Here is a 15,065-nt window from a genome sequence, read left to right on the forward strand (position 1 = left end):
AGGTGACCTTGAACTGCAGCTTCATGTTGGGCTTTTGCCCACTGAAGCGCCTGTAGTGCAGGGACATCTGGTCAACCCCATGTTTGCTGTCAGCAGCTTGTAGATATCTCTGGCCCCTCGGATTCTCCAGGTTAGTGGATATGCTCTGTGGCGGGCCAGCATCTGGTGTTACTCTGATGGACCAACATGGGGTCCCCCTCTTCCCGCCCTCCTGTTCTCCAGCTGTGAAGAAGAGAAGTTATGTTTTAAAGAGTCTAAAGCAGAGTATCTTTATCTGTTCCCCCCAAAATTCAACACCTGAAATGCATCCACCTCCTGTGGACTCTATGAGCTCTTGTTTAAGAGGACCTCACGCCCTGCACTTGCACTTTCACATCCTGAGCTCCCCCTGCCTCCCCATATCCTGATCTTTCTTCCCAGGGGGTCTGACTCTACCTGGATGGAGAACAAGGACACTTATGGAGAGAAGCTGGACACTGCCCTGCCGAGCCAAGGCGTGGCCTCTAGGTTCTCTGGCTGAAGTAGAGACAGCAAGAGTGGACCTGAAGACTAGGCCCTTTCCCCGGGCCCAGGTGCTCCGCTGGGCCAGGTGGGAAGCCTGAGGCAGACACTTTCTTTGCCTTGTCAATGCAGTTTTATCTAGACTGGCAGTGAATGATAGTATTTTTAGGTTCCTGTTACCTCTAGACTGTGTTTCTTGGCTTAGCGGCCAAGAGTCTTATTTTGTGTCTGTCTTCATGCGTACTTTAGTGCACAGTGGGGAGAGGGAAGTCAGCGCAGCGCAGCCAACGCTTAGCTCGATCAGGAGGTTCCCAGAGCTCCGTAGAATCACTGCCTTGTCTTAGACCCCCACCCTGCTCTGGGGCGTCCCCATCAGAAACCACAGTTTCTGCGGAGTTCTCTGGAGACAATGGCATCTAGTGTCTGGCTAATCTCTGTCCCTAAGAATGGATTAATTTTATCTCATCTAAAACTAAAAATATTACGTTTGGCACACATTCTCTGCAGCCAGAACAAGAGCAGTGTGTTCATTGTTGGGGGCACATTTTCCAGTCGGTTCCACTTGGCAAGTTCACCGGGAAGCTGCGACTGAACGGTTGCTGGTATGAAGAACTGGTTTGCCCGGGACTCTTCAGTCTTATTCAGGAGAACCAACTTGGGGAGTCAACTCAACCTGCTCCAGGAGGAAATACTGTCTGACTTTGCCCTTAGGACTCTCTGTGTCGCCTTTTTAAGGAGGTTATTCGGGCAGCTCAGACAGTAAAGAATCTGCCTACAATGCAGGAGACCAGGGTTCGATCTCTGGGTTGGGAAGATCCCCGGAGAAGGGAATGGCAACCCACTCCAGTGTCCTCACCTGGAGAATCCCATGGACAGAGGAGCCTGGCGGGCTACAGTCTGTGGGATCGCAAAGAGGCAGACACGACTGAGGGACTGAGCACATTCAGGCAGCAGTGGGACCACTGTGATTCTGAACCTTTATGGCTCCCTTAACCTGGTCTGGGTTGAGCTTCTCAACTCTCACAATCAGGTCCCGACCTGACCTCCACTTACCTAGTATTGTCCCCAGCTCTGCACCATTCACTCAGGCCAGGGAGGCAGAGCGGGTGTGGCCGGCCGGGCCCTGGAGAAGGCAGCATCACCCAGATATCTGGATGAGGCTTCTCACATCGTCCTGTCTGACTCCTGCTGCTGTTCCGACCAGACCAGGACCTCCTGGATTTTCTGTCTTCTCTAACCTCCTCTTCTGTTTATTTATTTGGCTGTGCTGGGTCTTAGTTGCAGCACGAGGGATCTTCGTTTGCAGCACTCGGAATCTTTAGTTAGAGCATGTAAAATCTTAGTTGCGGCCTATGGGATCTAATTTCCTCTTAAACAATGAAACTGGGCAACAGATTTACTCTAGATAACCGTGTGGCCTGACCAGGGTGCACCCCTCCAGGATCCCCCCTGGCTCCATCTCTGCTAGTTTCCTGGAGCCACCGACCCCACCTGGTCTGAGGGAGCTTGGACCCTGGGTCCTAGTGGCCACCGGTGCACGCTCGTCCAGCTGCACAGGGTGCCTGGGTGGAGCCTGCAGGCTGTGGGCTTTGCATCAGAAAATCTCTGGGCTCAGGGTCAGAGCTGGGGAATGAACCCGGGCTCCAGGACCTCTGCCATCCCCCTCACATTACACTGAGTCACGTGAGATTGTGCGGGCCGTGGTGGGGAGCCCCTCCCACGAGGCTGAATCTGTATGGTTTGCACCCCTTTGGCAATGAAAGAAAGTCATGGGCATAGTGCCTGGGGAAACATAACCTCATAGAGAGTCACAGAAGTGCTGGAATGCAGTTTCACATCTATGAACGTAGCGGGTTTCGATTCCAGCCTACCTGGACGGCACGTGTTTGAACCCAGCCTGCTGGTCTTCCCTGGAGTGGGATAGGGCGGTGCTGTGGACAGTAAGGCCTGCCTGTGGCGCCATTACCTGACTTTGGGGTCTCTATTGTCTGAATCTGAATTTGATAGCTCTCTGTGTGTGTACACATTTAAAGCTTGTTGCAAAAACAAGGGGTGCAATATTTTCTTGTTTCCAATAAAGGGGGTTGAAGGGCAAGATTAAGAAGGAAAACTCCAAGAGGGAGCTGCTTTCAGACACGGCCCACCTGAACAACACCCACTGCGCCCGCTGCCTGCAGCCCTACCGGCTCCTTGAGACCCCCAAGAGGCAATGCCTGGACTGCCACCTCTTCACCTGCAGAGGCTGCGGCCACCCCCACCCAGAGGAGCAAGGCTGGCTCTGTGACCCCTGCCACCTGGCCAGGTGAGTGGGACCTCGAGGTCGGAGGGTCCTGCAGATGAGGGGCTTGGCCTGTCCCTTCCAGGGACTTGTGTGTGTGTGTGTGTGCACCCCCCAGGGCAAGGCGTGGGCCTGAGCTCCGTGTCCCCGCTTGCAGGGTCGTAAAGATGGGCTCACTGGAGTGGTACTACAGCCACGTGAGAGCCCGCTTCAAGCGCTTCGGGAGTGCCCAGGTGGTCCGGTCCCTCTGCGGGCGGCTGCAGGGAGCAGGTAAGGAGTGGGCCTCCTCTCTAGGTGTCTGATTTGGCACCTAGACCCTGTCTTTTCAACAAACATTTCCCGTTGAGTCTGATGATAATCAAGACTTGAAGAGATGGATTATAACTCAGTCAGTGGCTTTCATATTTTGAATCCAAGTATTTATTCCATGAAGAACTTGAAATTCAGACTGTGCTCTTACACTCAACGTGTGTTCACCTGTGTTGTCCACCTTGAAGCCATTTGGGTAGATGAATATTTCAGGGAAGGCTCTGAGGTTGCCTGAACTTGAAAGTTCCTCTTAAACTTGGATGGGGAGAACTGAGCAGTGTTTTCAGGAAGCACTAGCCTATCACCCTGTCACCTGAGCCCCAGGCTCTGCCGTTACACCTGGCCAGGCATCCAGGCTACGAGAGCTATTAGGCCGCTGTCTGGGGGCTCAGCATCTTGACTGTCTCTACCTGGGGGACCAAGGCCAGTTCCCTCGGGTCTGGATCCCCTGCAGGTCCAGAAAAGGTGCCATGCTCCTGAGATGGACGGTGTCCTCACTGCGCCCAGCCTGGCCGTCTGCCCTGGGCCTTCTGGGGAGGTGCCGCCTTGTGTCTTGTGCCCCTTAAAGCCCCAGGTTAATGGGAGGATGCAGAAGTGGGGCATGGCCACCCCCAGGGCACTTGCACACGCACTGGGCCTGGCACAGGTTTCAGAGGGGTCTCAGCACACTCGTGTGTTTTTATTGTATTTGTTCATATTTCTTCGGCTTCCCAGGGTCTTAGTTGTGGTACTTGGGGTCCTAGGTCTTTGTAGTACACGGGATTGTTGCACCATCTGAACCCTTGCAGCATGAGGGATATAGTTCCCTGACCAGGGATTGAACCCAGGCCCCCTGCATTGGTAGCTTGGAGTCTTAGCCAACTAGACCACTAGGGCAGTCCCTTAGGGCACTGTTGAATTTAGCACAGACCACCCAGAGGCACCCTCACCTGGAATAGCTTTTAGCACCTGGAGGAGCAGACCACCGTGGGGTGAGGGACCTTCCCTGGGCGGGGCTGTGGGGGCATGTGGTAAATCATTGAAACCAGGACATTTTTAAGAGTAGAGCAGTCCTCCTGAGAACCACGCTGAGACAGCCAGCATCACTAAGGGTGCCCTGGGGACGCAGGGAGGTGCCGTCACCCTATTCTTGGGGGGGTTTCCCCACCTCCTCCCTGGGCTGCTTCTCCACGACCCATATCTCTATCTCGGCTGGAGCTTATCAGTAAATCCCCATGCCGGCTCGGTCGGCCAGCCTAGGGGCCCCTATGCGCAGGGCTCAGGCGTGGGAACCACAGGCAGCGTGGGAAAAGCCATCCTGCGGAGCATCTGAGAATCTCAAGTCCCCGCTCGTGGTGGGAAACCACAGCCACATCACAACCCTGAGGACCTGGGCCTCGCCCCGGTGTGGGGGCGCTTATTTCTAGAGACCCGAGTGGGCTCAGGAATTCGCCTTAGGTAAAAAGCCAGGAGGATTCTGACGGCCCAGCCAGGGCCCAAAGCTGCGGGAGCCGGTACCACCCGGAACCTCCCGTTTCCGAACTGTCAACGCTGCCGGCCAGGAGGTGGCGCTGCGGAGCAATCAAAGTCCTGGTTCCGGCCGCTGCGGGTGGGGGGCGGCGGGCAGCGCGGCGGGCCCAGGCCGGGTAACGGTCCGGGGGGCTGCCTTCTCCCTGCTGGCCCCTGTCAGGGCAGCAGACAAGAAAGCGCGCCGGGAGTGAGCGCGAAATGGGGAAGTCTTGCCTTTAAAAAAAGTATTCAAACTTACAGAGAAGAAAGGATCAAAGTGAATGTTTTGAAACCTGGCCCAGGCAGGGTAGCAGGTGGGGGGCCCGCTGGGGTCTTCCCTGCGTGGGAGGCTTCAGAGCGGTGGGCGCGTTCCCCACGCCTCCCTCCTCCGCCCCCGAAACAGGACGGGCAGGCAGTGTCGGGGGGCAGGAAAGGAAGCCCGGCTCCGGCAGGTGGCTCCTGGAGAATGCCGGTCCCCTCAGCGCCTTTTCCTCCATCGTAGGTTTACCTGATGGAGTGCAGAGCGCGCCCGACGTCCACAGTAAGTCTTTCCTGCTCCCACAGGTGCCAGGGTGCCCTCTGCCCCTGAGCAGGGGGGATGATCCCCGAGGCTGCCAGACTGAACCCCAGAATTCACGGGGTCATCCTGGTAGTGTCTTAAGAGAAGAATCCAGGCCAGGCCAGGGCGAACAGGAGAAAAGAGGAAAAAATGAGGCTGCAGTGGGGATAACAGGGGATGGGGGGCCAGGCCTGGGGATGCAGGTGAGGAAACACCGGGGTCAGGAGAGAGGCGGGGAGGGACGCCAGGGGCTGAGCCTCACCCCCCAGTCTCGGGGGCTGCTGAGAAGGAGGTGAATGGACTGCAGGTGAAGAGGTTTGTTGGGCTGAGCATGACAGCTCCAGGGCCCCTTCGGCCACCGCACCGCAGTGTCTTCAGATCCCTAGGAAGCAGTCAGTGAAGGCGACTGTTGGTGAAAGTGATGCGGGGCGTTGGTTTCCTGCTGTGGATTCAGGCCAGCCCTATGCGATGCTCTGACAGGGCTCTGGAGGCCAGCAAAGGGCCTGGTCAGGTAGCTTCACAGCAGGTGGAGGTGGGGGGATGGACGGATGCGTGGGTGGGTGGGTGGATGAATGGTTTGTCCCGGTCTCTCTTCCTGGTGGAGTCACGCAGGCATCCACTGCAGGTGGGCCTGAGCAGATGCCCGGACACCCAAGTGGAGAGGAAGAGCAGACTGATGAGGATGGAGAAGGGGACACAGCGGCCCAGGCCCAGCCCCTTGGCAGCCAAGTAGGTCTTCCGCCAACCTCGCCCACTTCCCCCCGGAAGCTGGAGCCTCTGTTCTGAATTCCGGAGAAACCTCAGGCTCTGCGTGCCTCCACTAGCTAACCTGGCAGGAGCCCGGAGATCCAGCTACCTCCGCCGTGCTCCGGGGTCTCTGAGATGGCTGGGTACCAAATCCAGATGTCCTCTCAGCTCTCAGCATCAGTATCCGGTGGGAACCCAGAGCACACAGCGGAGGGCAGGGCCTGCCTGGACCTCCAGCCTGGCCCATCCAGCCAAGAGTCCTGGGGCTTGTCCTGAGGGCACCAGTGTCCCCGAGTCAGCCTTTGTACCTTTCAGGGAAGCAGCCCCCTCCAGCTCTCCTCTGTGAACTTTCTTGCTTTTGTTTATAGCCAACCATGAGTCTTGCTTTTATTGGTTTATGCCTGTTTTCACCTGTTTTTTCAAGGCTGTGTTCTTTATTTTGTTTATTAGTTATTTTTGGCCCTGCCCAGGCTTTGCGGCTGCGTGTTGGCCTTCTCTAGTTGCAGCGAGCGGGGCTTTCTCTCTAGTTGCAGTGCTCATCTTTCTCACTGGAGGGGCCTCTGCTGTTGCAAGGGCTTCCCTGGTGACTCAGACGGTAAAGCGTCTGCCTGCAATGCGGAAGACCTAGGTTCGATCCCTGGGTTGGGAAGATCCCCTGGAGAAGGAAATGGCAACCCACTCCAGTCTTCTTGCCTGAAAAATCCCACAGACAGAGGAGCATGGTGGGCTACAGTCCACGGAGTTGCAAAGAGTCAGACACGACTGAGCAACTTCACTCACTGCTGTTACAAAGCACGTGCTCTGGGCTACACGGGCTTCAGGACCTTCAGCACATGGGCTCAGTAGCTGTGGCTCCCGGGCTCTAGAACACAGGCTCAGTGATTCTGGTGCTTGGGTTTAGTTGCTCCTTGGCATGTGGGGTCTTCCCACCAGGGATCAAACCCGTGTCTCCTGCATTGACAGGTGGATTCTGCCACTGAGCCACCAGGGAAGCCCCGTTTTCCCTTAGCCTGTTTTCATGTAGTTTTCAACTTATTTTTGGAGATAAAGGCAGGAGAGAGAGCCTCTGGGGGTCTGGGCGGGACGACAAGGGGATGGGGGCAGGGGCAGGGCAGGGTGGGTGGTGCTGGATGGAGACCCTTGGAGAGTCAGGGAGTCTCTGAGAGCCACACTGGCAGTTCTGCCAGCTGCTCCCTGGGGAGCACATGCATCTTCTTATGAAAATAGAACTGTACTCGTGCTATTTACTGGGCTCCCGAATCACTCTCTAGTGTCTGAAATATTCCCTGCAAATATATTCAAAAGGTGGAAACAGTTATGAAGGAAGGATTTGGAACTCAGCTCTGCTCTAGCATCTAGAGGTGAAGGAGCTCTTGGGGGCCCCATTCCCCACCTTCTCCCCATGCTGGGCTCCCCTCCTTCACCAAAGGGGGAGGGCCGGGAGGCCCCCCCCCTTAGCCCGAGAAACCCTGCCTGCCCCGCCAAGGCTGCGGCCCAGGCCTGTGACCTCAGTGCCTCTGAGCAGCCAGGTGCCCATCGGAGGCCCAGCGGGTGTTTCCCCCTGCTCTTCTAAGAGGGGATGGGGGTGCGGATCCTGTGATGGGGGTGGGCTCTGGGCAGCCCTTGGAGCCTCCTTGGAGTCTGCTCGTGTCTAGCACAGAAGGCAGATGGGCCCGTGAAGGAGCCCTCCCTCCCGACCCCCTGCTGCCTGGGGTTGGGATGTCTGGCCCCCACCATCAGGCTGACCCTCCCTCCTCTCTCCCTGAAATCCCTACCTGCTCAGAAAAAGCGCCTCCTCCCCATCCACGGCTGGGACTTTGAGGCCGACTCAGACGACTCCGATCCATTCTGTGGTCACCCGCCAAGCCTGTCCTCGGTCTCAGGGGCCACAGACGGCCTGCAGGTCAGTGGGCTCTCTTTTCGCCCCTGAGTTAACCTGGGGGACAGGTTTTTGGGCCCCAGAAAAGGACAGCATTCTGGGGGACAGTCTGCTATGCTTGTGGGCATAGCATCGGGGGGAGGCAACTGGAGTCGGGGTACAGAGGCCTCACACCCTCCTGTCCTGGAGAGCCTGGGTGGGCTGCTTTGAGAAGAGGGGTGCAGGGCCAATGAGTCGGGGGCCTGGGTTGTCTGTCCTCTAATGAAGGCAGACCCCCCGTGACTCAGGAGTGCAGGGTAGAGGAGTCGGACGGTCCCCGAGTCCCACACCCCTTGTCTGATCCGCAGGGCTCCTGTACCTTATTGCCCAAGCTAGGATGGTCTTGTGGTGGAAGAGGCTGTTAGTAATCACACCAGGACACGGGGCCTCCGCAGGGCTGCCAGGGAGAGCCTGGCCGTGTGGTCCCTCGGCTCCTTGGCTCTGTGCCCTTGGTCTGGGCAACCTGTGTGAGGCTCCCCGCCTCCCACCTCATCTGGAAAAGGAGTGATCTCTGCCTCACGGAATCCCTTCCACGAGGGACTGGAGACTGAGCCTGGCGCACCCCATCCCCAGAGTGACGGCGCCCCAGCTGGAGCCCTGACATCTCAGTGCCCTGGCTCTGGTGGTGCCAGCCCAGGATGGGGTCCACCCAGGGCGATCTATGGACCCCTGGGTGCAGGGTCCAAAAGGGAAGAGAGCTGGGACCCAGCACCCATCAGGTCTTTGGTCCACGGTCCTGCTCTGGTGGCAAGTCCAGCCCTTTGAAATGAAAGGGAGTTGAATTGCTGGGGTGGAGAGGAGGGGTGACTTGTGTTTGGTCGGTCAAATGATACCTGAAAACTCTCAGTCCTTGGACTGGAAAGACATTCCAAGGAGCTGCCTGTTCCTAGTGAAACCTGCTGACCATTCCCGTGTGTTCAGGCCCTCACAGATGACCCCTGCGCGGAGGAGACCACCTCCCAGGAGGCCGGGATCCTGGACCAGGCTGATGCCAGGGCCCCCAGGTGCCACCCCCGTCCAGAAGAGCAGAGGATCAGCCTCTCACCTGCCGGACCAGACGAGCTCTCGGAGCTCTGCCTGCCGGGAGAGTCCTGCACTGCAGGCCCAGGGGTCGCTGCCACTCCTGGTGAGTGCGCTTGACCGTGGTCTTCCACACAGGCTCCACACGGGAGTAGGGGGTCGCTGGAACCCGGCCCCTCGCAACGCTGGGACACTGGCTGATTGCCAGGAGCCCCTTCCTTCCTGGGATTGTCCAGCGTGTGCAGTCCTGGCAGACGCCGCTGTCAGCGGAGCTCCCCGGGGCGGGGTGCCTCCTCGTAACCCTCAGAGGTACCAGCTCAACCCCCTGGCTGGTCACACCTCACTGCCACCCGTGACGGGGGATGTCGAGTGGGAGTGGGATAGAGACACGCAGGTGTCCCTGAAATGACTAGGGTCACCGGTCACCTGGACCAACCTTCTTGGCCGCAGGACCAGGCAGTTCCAAACCTGGGACCGAGATAGGGCTCAGGTCCATCTGGGCTGCCTGCCTGCCTGCTGTGACTCGGGAGGTCTGCTCGTGCTGAGACCCTGGGTTCGCTCAGTTTGATTTTGTTGTCAGTGGCTTAGAGATGAAATCTCGAACCACTGTCTGTCTCTGTGCCCTGTGGGAGTGGGCGCCGGGGTCCGGGGGGTCAGGTGTCCAAGTGATGTAGAAGCCAATGAGACCACAGACAGCCCAGGCTGCCCGCCACAATGTGCTCCCACCTGACCTGACCACAGTGGGGCCAGTTCCCGGGGAAATGTAGTTAAGACAGTGTCTGCCAGGAAATGGGCCTTCTTTCCATTTTCCCTTTTCATTGTATTATAGGGACTCTAATCTCATGATCCACACGCCCATTAAGATGCTGGAGGCATTTGGGGGGTGGGGAGGGGACTTTTATTTCCCCATAAACAATGGGTAAGTGAATCTACATTGACTGAGTCTTTGGATGAAGACGTAGATCAGCACGTTTCCTCCCGGGATCCCTGATCATCCCCAGCACGTGGATGGCGGGGGCAGTGGGAGGGGAGGGGAAGACAGACTCTGTGGAGCTGGGGCAGGTGCCTGGGGGGCCAGGCAGCTCTGAGTACCAAGCCCAGCTCTGCTGACCAACTCGCCACCCTATCTCCTGGACTCTAAGACACATTCTGTCACCTCGCCTCTTAAATCGGGAGCATCTTACAGCAAGTGTGGGAGATTGATCCTTAGTGCCGTCTCAATAAATGTATCAGACAAGTCACAAGGTCTGAGCTTTAAAGGAGTACGGTGTGTGCTTGATCAAACCCCTTAACCACCGGGCTCAGTGTCCTCATTGTAAACCAGGGCCAGCACCTAACTCACCACACTGTTGGGGACTTTAAATGGGATGGTTGTATCTGTTAGCTATTGCCGAGTAACAACTTATCACAAACGTACTGGCTTAAAGCTACACACATTGACAAGCCCACAGGGGCCAGGTGTCTGGCACGGCTTCCCCAGGTCCTCAGCACAGGTCTCCTGGGCTGCAACCACAGGGTCATTAGGGCCGGAGCCTCATCCGAGCTCAGAGCCCCGCCCCCAGGCCATGCAGGGTGTCGGCAGAGCCCTGCGGCAGGTCAGACACAAGAGCAGCTTGTGGACGCTGACTCCCGGGACATGGGCTCCTGTGTGTCCTCCCACGCAAGCTCGCCCCCTCCCTGTCCCAGCATGGCTGTGTATGGTGCGCTCCAGGCCAACCCAGAGCTTGGAGGGTACTTTCTGGTGAGGACTTGGGGGATCTGCCACCACCAGGGCCCAGGAATAAGCCTCTGAAGTGACACCATCGGTGACCCATGCCCATGAGTCTGGGAATCACTAGTCTGGCAGGAAAGCCAGCCCCAGAGACTAAGGTGGAAAGACTTCCAAAAGTCATGCCCACGCGTGGAAACTTGCCGGGACCCACGTCTGTCACACCAGGCACCACCTAGCTTCCAATGCTTGGAGCCCCCAGTGAGTGCCGGCCGGGCCAGGGGCTTCTGTCCCCAAAGTTCCTCGTAGGGGGACAAGGACTCCGCTCCCTTCTTATCTCAGTTGAGGGATCTTCAGCCCCGTATCGTCAGTGGAGTAGAACCATGTCTCCATTGTCTTTGATCTCTCATTTTTCTTCATTGGATAAAATGCCCACTGACCTTCAGTTTTTCACCCCACATAACACAACCCCATTCTCACTCCAAAGGGACAAACATCCTCAGGAATGAGCAGCTGCCCTCCCAGTATCTGGCCGACGTGGACACCTCGGATGAAGAAAGCATCTGGATTCAGAGAGTGGCCTCTCACCATCCCAGACAGAAAGGCTGGACTGCCTCTGAGAGCCAGGTAAAGGGGGACGGAAAGAACACATTCTGGTTGCTTCTTTGGGTCTGAGGTCTTTTTACCTTAACGTCAGTTCACCTCTGAGAGCTTAAAGCTTTCAGAACTTTTAAACTACAAGATTGGCAAGCCCACATAACAGAGATGCGGTGTCTTCAAAATATATTTTTTATTGACATGAAATTCACATAGCACACAATTAACCATTTTAAAGTGAGCAGTCCAGAGCTTTCCTGGTGGCTCGGTAGTGAAGAATCCGCCTGCCAGTGCAGGAGACACGGGTTCCATCCCTGGTCTGGGAGGATTCCACGTGCTATGGAGCTACTAAGCCCATGGGCCACAAATACTGAGCCTGTGCTCTGGAGCCCGGGAACAGCAACTAGAGAAAAGCCCGTGCAGCAGTGAAGACCCGGCACAGCCAAATAAATAAATAAAATTCTAAAAATAAAATAAACGACGCATTTAGCAGAATGAACATTTAGCAAAATAACCAATCTGCATCTAGCAGATTCACAAGGTGGTGCAAACGCCACCTCTGTCAGCTCCAATCCGTCTTTGTCACGACAAAGGGAAGCTTGTACCCTCCCGCCCCACAAACACCGGCCTGCTTCCTGTCTCTGCGGATTTGCCTCTTCTGGACAGTCCACATAAATGCGATCGTACAATCTGTGACCTTTTGTTCCTGGCTTCTCTCACTGAGAGCAGTGTTCTTGAGGTTGATCACGTTATAGCAGGTATCAGTACTTGATCCCCTGTAATGAAAATATCTATTTTATACTTTATCAAGTATTGTGTCTTTAGGGAATTCCCTGGGTGTCCAGGGGTTAGGACTCTGACCTTCCACTGCAGGGGACTCGGGTTCGATCAGTGGTTGGGGATCTTAAGACATATGTATATATTTCACAAGAGGAAGAAGCAGCCTGTTATTCCAAAGCCTTTCAGTTCAGTTCAGTCTCTCAGTCATGCCCAACTGTTTGAAACCCATGGACTGCAGCATGCCAGGCTTCCCTTTCCATCAGGAGTTGGCCTGGAGCTTGCTCAAACTCATGTCCATTAAGTCGGTGATGCCATACAACCATCTCAGCCTGTCATCCCCTTCTCCTCCTGCCTTCAATTTTGTCCAGCATTAGGGTCTTTTCCAGTGAGTCAGCTCTTCGAATCAGGTGACCAAAGGATTGGAGTTTCAGCTTCAGCATCAGTCCTTCCAATGATTATTCAGGACTGATTTCCTTTAGGATGGACTGGTTGGATCTCCTTGCAGTCCAAGGGACTCTCAAGAGTCTTCTCCAATACCACAGTTCAAAAGCATTGGTTCTTCAGCTCTCAGCTTTTTTTATAGTCCAACTCTCACATCCATACATGACTACTGGAAAAACCATAGTTTTGACTAGAGGGACCTTTGTTGGCAAAGTAATTCTCTGCTTTTAAATATGCTATCTATGTTGGTCATAGCTTTTCTTCCAAGGAGCAAACATCTTTTAATTTCATGGCTGCAATCACCATCTGCAGTGATTTTGGAGCCCTAAAAAATAAAGTCTCTCACTATTTCCATTATTTCTCCATCTATTTGCCATGAAGTGATGGGACCAGATGCCATGATCTTCATTTTCTGAATGCTGAGTTTTAAGCCAACTTTTTCACTCTCCTCTTTCACTTTCATCAAGAGGCTCTTTAGTTCTTCTTCGCTTTCTGCCATGAGGGTGATGTCATCTGTATAACTGAGCTTATTGATATTTCTCCCGGCAGTCTTGATTCCAGCTTGTACTTCATCCAGCCTGGCGTCACAGGCTACCAACTGCTCCCCAGGGCCTTGGGGATGAGAAGTAGGGCTGCCCAGCAGGTAGGGCCTTCGCTGAGCCCCCTGCCCCAGCGCTGACAGCAGGAGATCTGCCCTTCTCCAGCAGGGAGGGTGGGGTGCCGGCCTGTCCTCCGTCCAAGCCGGCCTGGAACGGGCGAGGGGCCTTTCCAGCCTCAGGCCCTTCGTGACTGCACTCTGGAAGGTGGCCTGTGGAGCTCCTGACTTGTAGGAGGAGCCTGTCTTTGCTTGGCTCTTTGGTGAATCAGTGTCAGGTTTGGGCTAAAGCATCAGTGGGGCAGATGTGCGGCTTCAGCTCTGCGTGTCTCCCTCTCCGGAGTCCGTGCCCTCAGCCCGCTGGCCCTCGTTCCTGTAACACCACCTGGAGGTGTCGCCCGACCCGGGGCCGGGCATTCCTCCTGCTCCCACCTCCATCCCTGAGAGGTGTCGCTGACCCTTTGCCCTGAGCTCAGCAGGGCATGAGAGGCCCTGAGAAGGCCTGCAGGGAAGAGCGGTCTCTCTCTGCCGTGCGACCCAGGGGGGGTCTCACTTCCTTTGGGGAACAGCTGGGTAGATGCTGACACAAAGGAAGCGTGCTTTGATTCAGACCGGGGGTCACTGGCTGGCCCCTGGGGGGTGGGGGAGGATGGTGGGGGAGGGAAAGGCCACTCCAAGACAGAGATCTCCCCAGACAGAGACCTCCCCAGACAGACCTCCCCAGGCAGAGACCTCTCCAGGACAGAGACCTCCCCAGGCAGAGACCCTCCCAGACAGAGACCTCCCCAGACAGACCTCCCCAGGCAGAGACCTCTCTAAGCAGAGACCTCCCCAGGCAGAGACCTCCCAGGACAGAGACCTCCCAGGACTAAGCAGAGACCTCCCCCTCTCCAGACCTCCCCAGACAGACCTCCCCAGGCAGAGACCTCCCAGGCAGACCTCCCAGACCCTCCCCAGGCAGAGACCTCCCCCGGCAGAGACCTCTCTAAGCAGAGACCTCCCCAGGCAGAGACCTCCCCAGGCAGAGGAGGGTGGGGGAGGGTGGGGGAGGATGGTGGTGGAGGGAAAGGCCACTCCAAGACAGAGATCTCCCCCGTACACAGACCTCCCCAGACAGAGACCTCCCCAGGCAGAGACCTCCCCAGGACAGAGACCTCCCCAGACAGAGACCTCTCCAGGACAGAGACCTCCCCAGGACAGAGACCTCCCCAGACAGAGACCTCTCCAGGACAGAGACCTCCCCAGGCAGAGACCTCTCTAGGCAGAGACCTCCCCAGGCAGAGGAGGGTGGGGGAGGATGGTGGTGGAGGGAAAGGCCACTGCAAGACAGAGATTTCCCCCATACAGAGACCTCCCCAGACAGAGACCTCCCCAGGACAGAGACCTCCCCAGATAGAGACCTCCCCAGGCAGAGACCTCCGTGGGTTGCAGAACACATCTGGTAGAGCAGTTCCCAGTTCCCAGGGACAAGGGGATGAAGACTAGAATTAAACTGTCTATTTTCAGCAAGTTTTAAATTTAGCAACTTCAGTGACTTTCAGGAAAACACAGATCCCGGTATTTGCCCTACTGACACCAATCCTTCTTGCCTCCTTGAATTTCATGCTTGTACCTTGTCTCTGGAATTCTTCTCCATTTCTTTCTCTTGACTTTATTTACTCCGACTAACATTTCGCCTGCAGGGTGTCCTCCACATCTTTATGAACAGGGAGTTGGGCAGGACGAAGAGTGACCTCCCAAGGCAGCAGCATCCCCAAGTGTCAGTGAAGACCCAGGGCTGACCCTTACAGGGTCTTCGTGGAGGAGCTGCTGCAGGGCCCTGGAGGAAGGTCTCTGCCTCCGCCCACCTCTCAGAGCAGCTCTTCTAAACCAGGTCTCACAGACATGCCTGTGGGAGGGCAAGAGTTCTCAAGAATAATCTTTTGTTGGGGTCCATCTGAATGGTCCTCCTGTGACCTATTGTCTGTCTGAGTCTGTACTCATGGTCGGGACTTTCTGGGTGAGGGACTCAGCAAAGACTTTGTATAAACAATCGTTCATGCCGAGAGGCAGCCGAAGATGGTGCAGTGGTACCGAGGATGGATGCTCCAAGGCCCTGAGATGGCACGCCATGGCACGCACCCC

General features: G+C 56.2%; 1 protein-coding gene across 3 annotated transcripts in view; it reads left to right on the forward strand.

Annotated features, from left to right (window-relative positions):
• Window positions 1-15,065, forward strand: part of MLPH (melanophilin) — a 47,396-nt gene that overhangs the window by 19,060 nt on the left and 13,271 nt on the right. For 2 of the 3 annotated variants that reach the window (XM_070368547.1, XM_070368549.1), the window contains exons 3-9: window positions 2,582-2,803; window positions 2,937-3,049; window positions 5,079-5,117; window positions 5,740-5,864; window positions 7,666-7,785; window positions 8,722-8,926; window positions 11,016-11,155. In XM_070368547.1, the coding sequence (XP_070224648.1) occupies window positions 2,582-2,803; window positions 2,937-3,049; window positions 5,079-5,117; window positions 5,740-5,864; window positions 7,666-7,785; window positions 8,722-8,926; window positions 11,016-11,155 (964 nt within the window). The remainder of the gene's footprint in view (window positions 1-2,581; window positions 2,804-2,936; window positions 3,050-5,078; window positions 5,118-5,739; window positions 5,865-7,665; window positions 7,786-8,721; window positions 8,927-11,015; window positions 11,156-15,065) is intronic. The other variant, XM_070368548.1, reaches the window with a different exon arrangement.

This window comes from Bos mutus, chromosome 3, assembly GCF_027580195.1.
Source record: "Bos mutus isolate GX-2022 chromosome 3, NWIPB_WYAK_1.1, whole genome shotgun sequence".
Lineage (NCBI taxonomy): Eukaryota > Metazoa > Chordata > Mammalia > Artiodactyla > Bovidae > Bos > Bos mutus.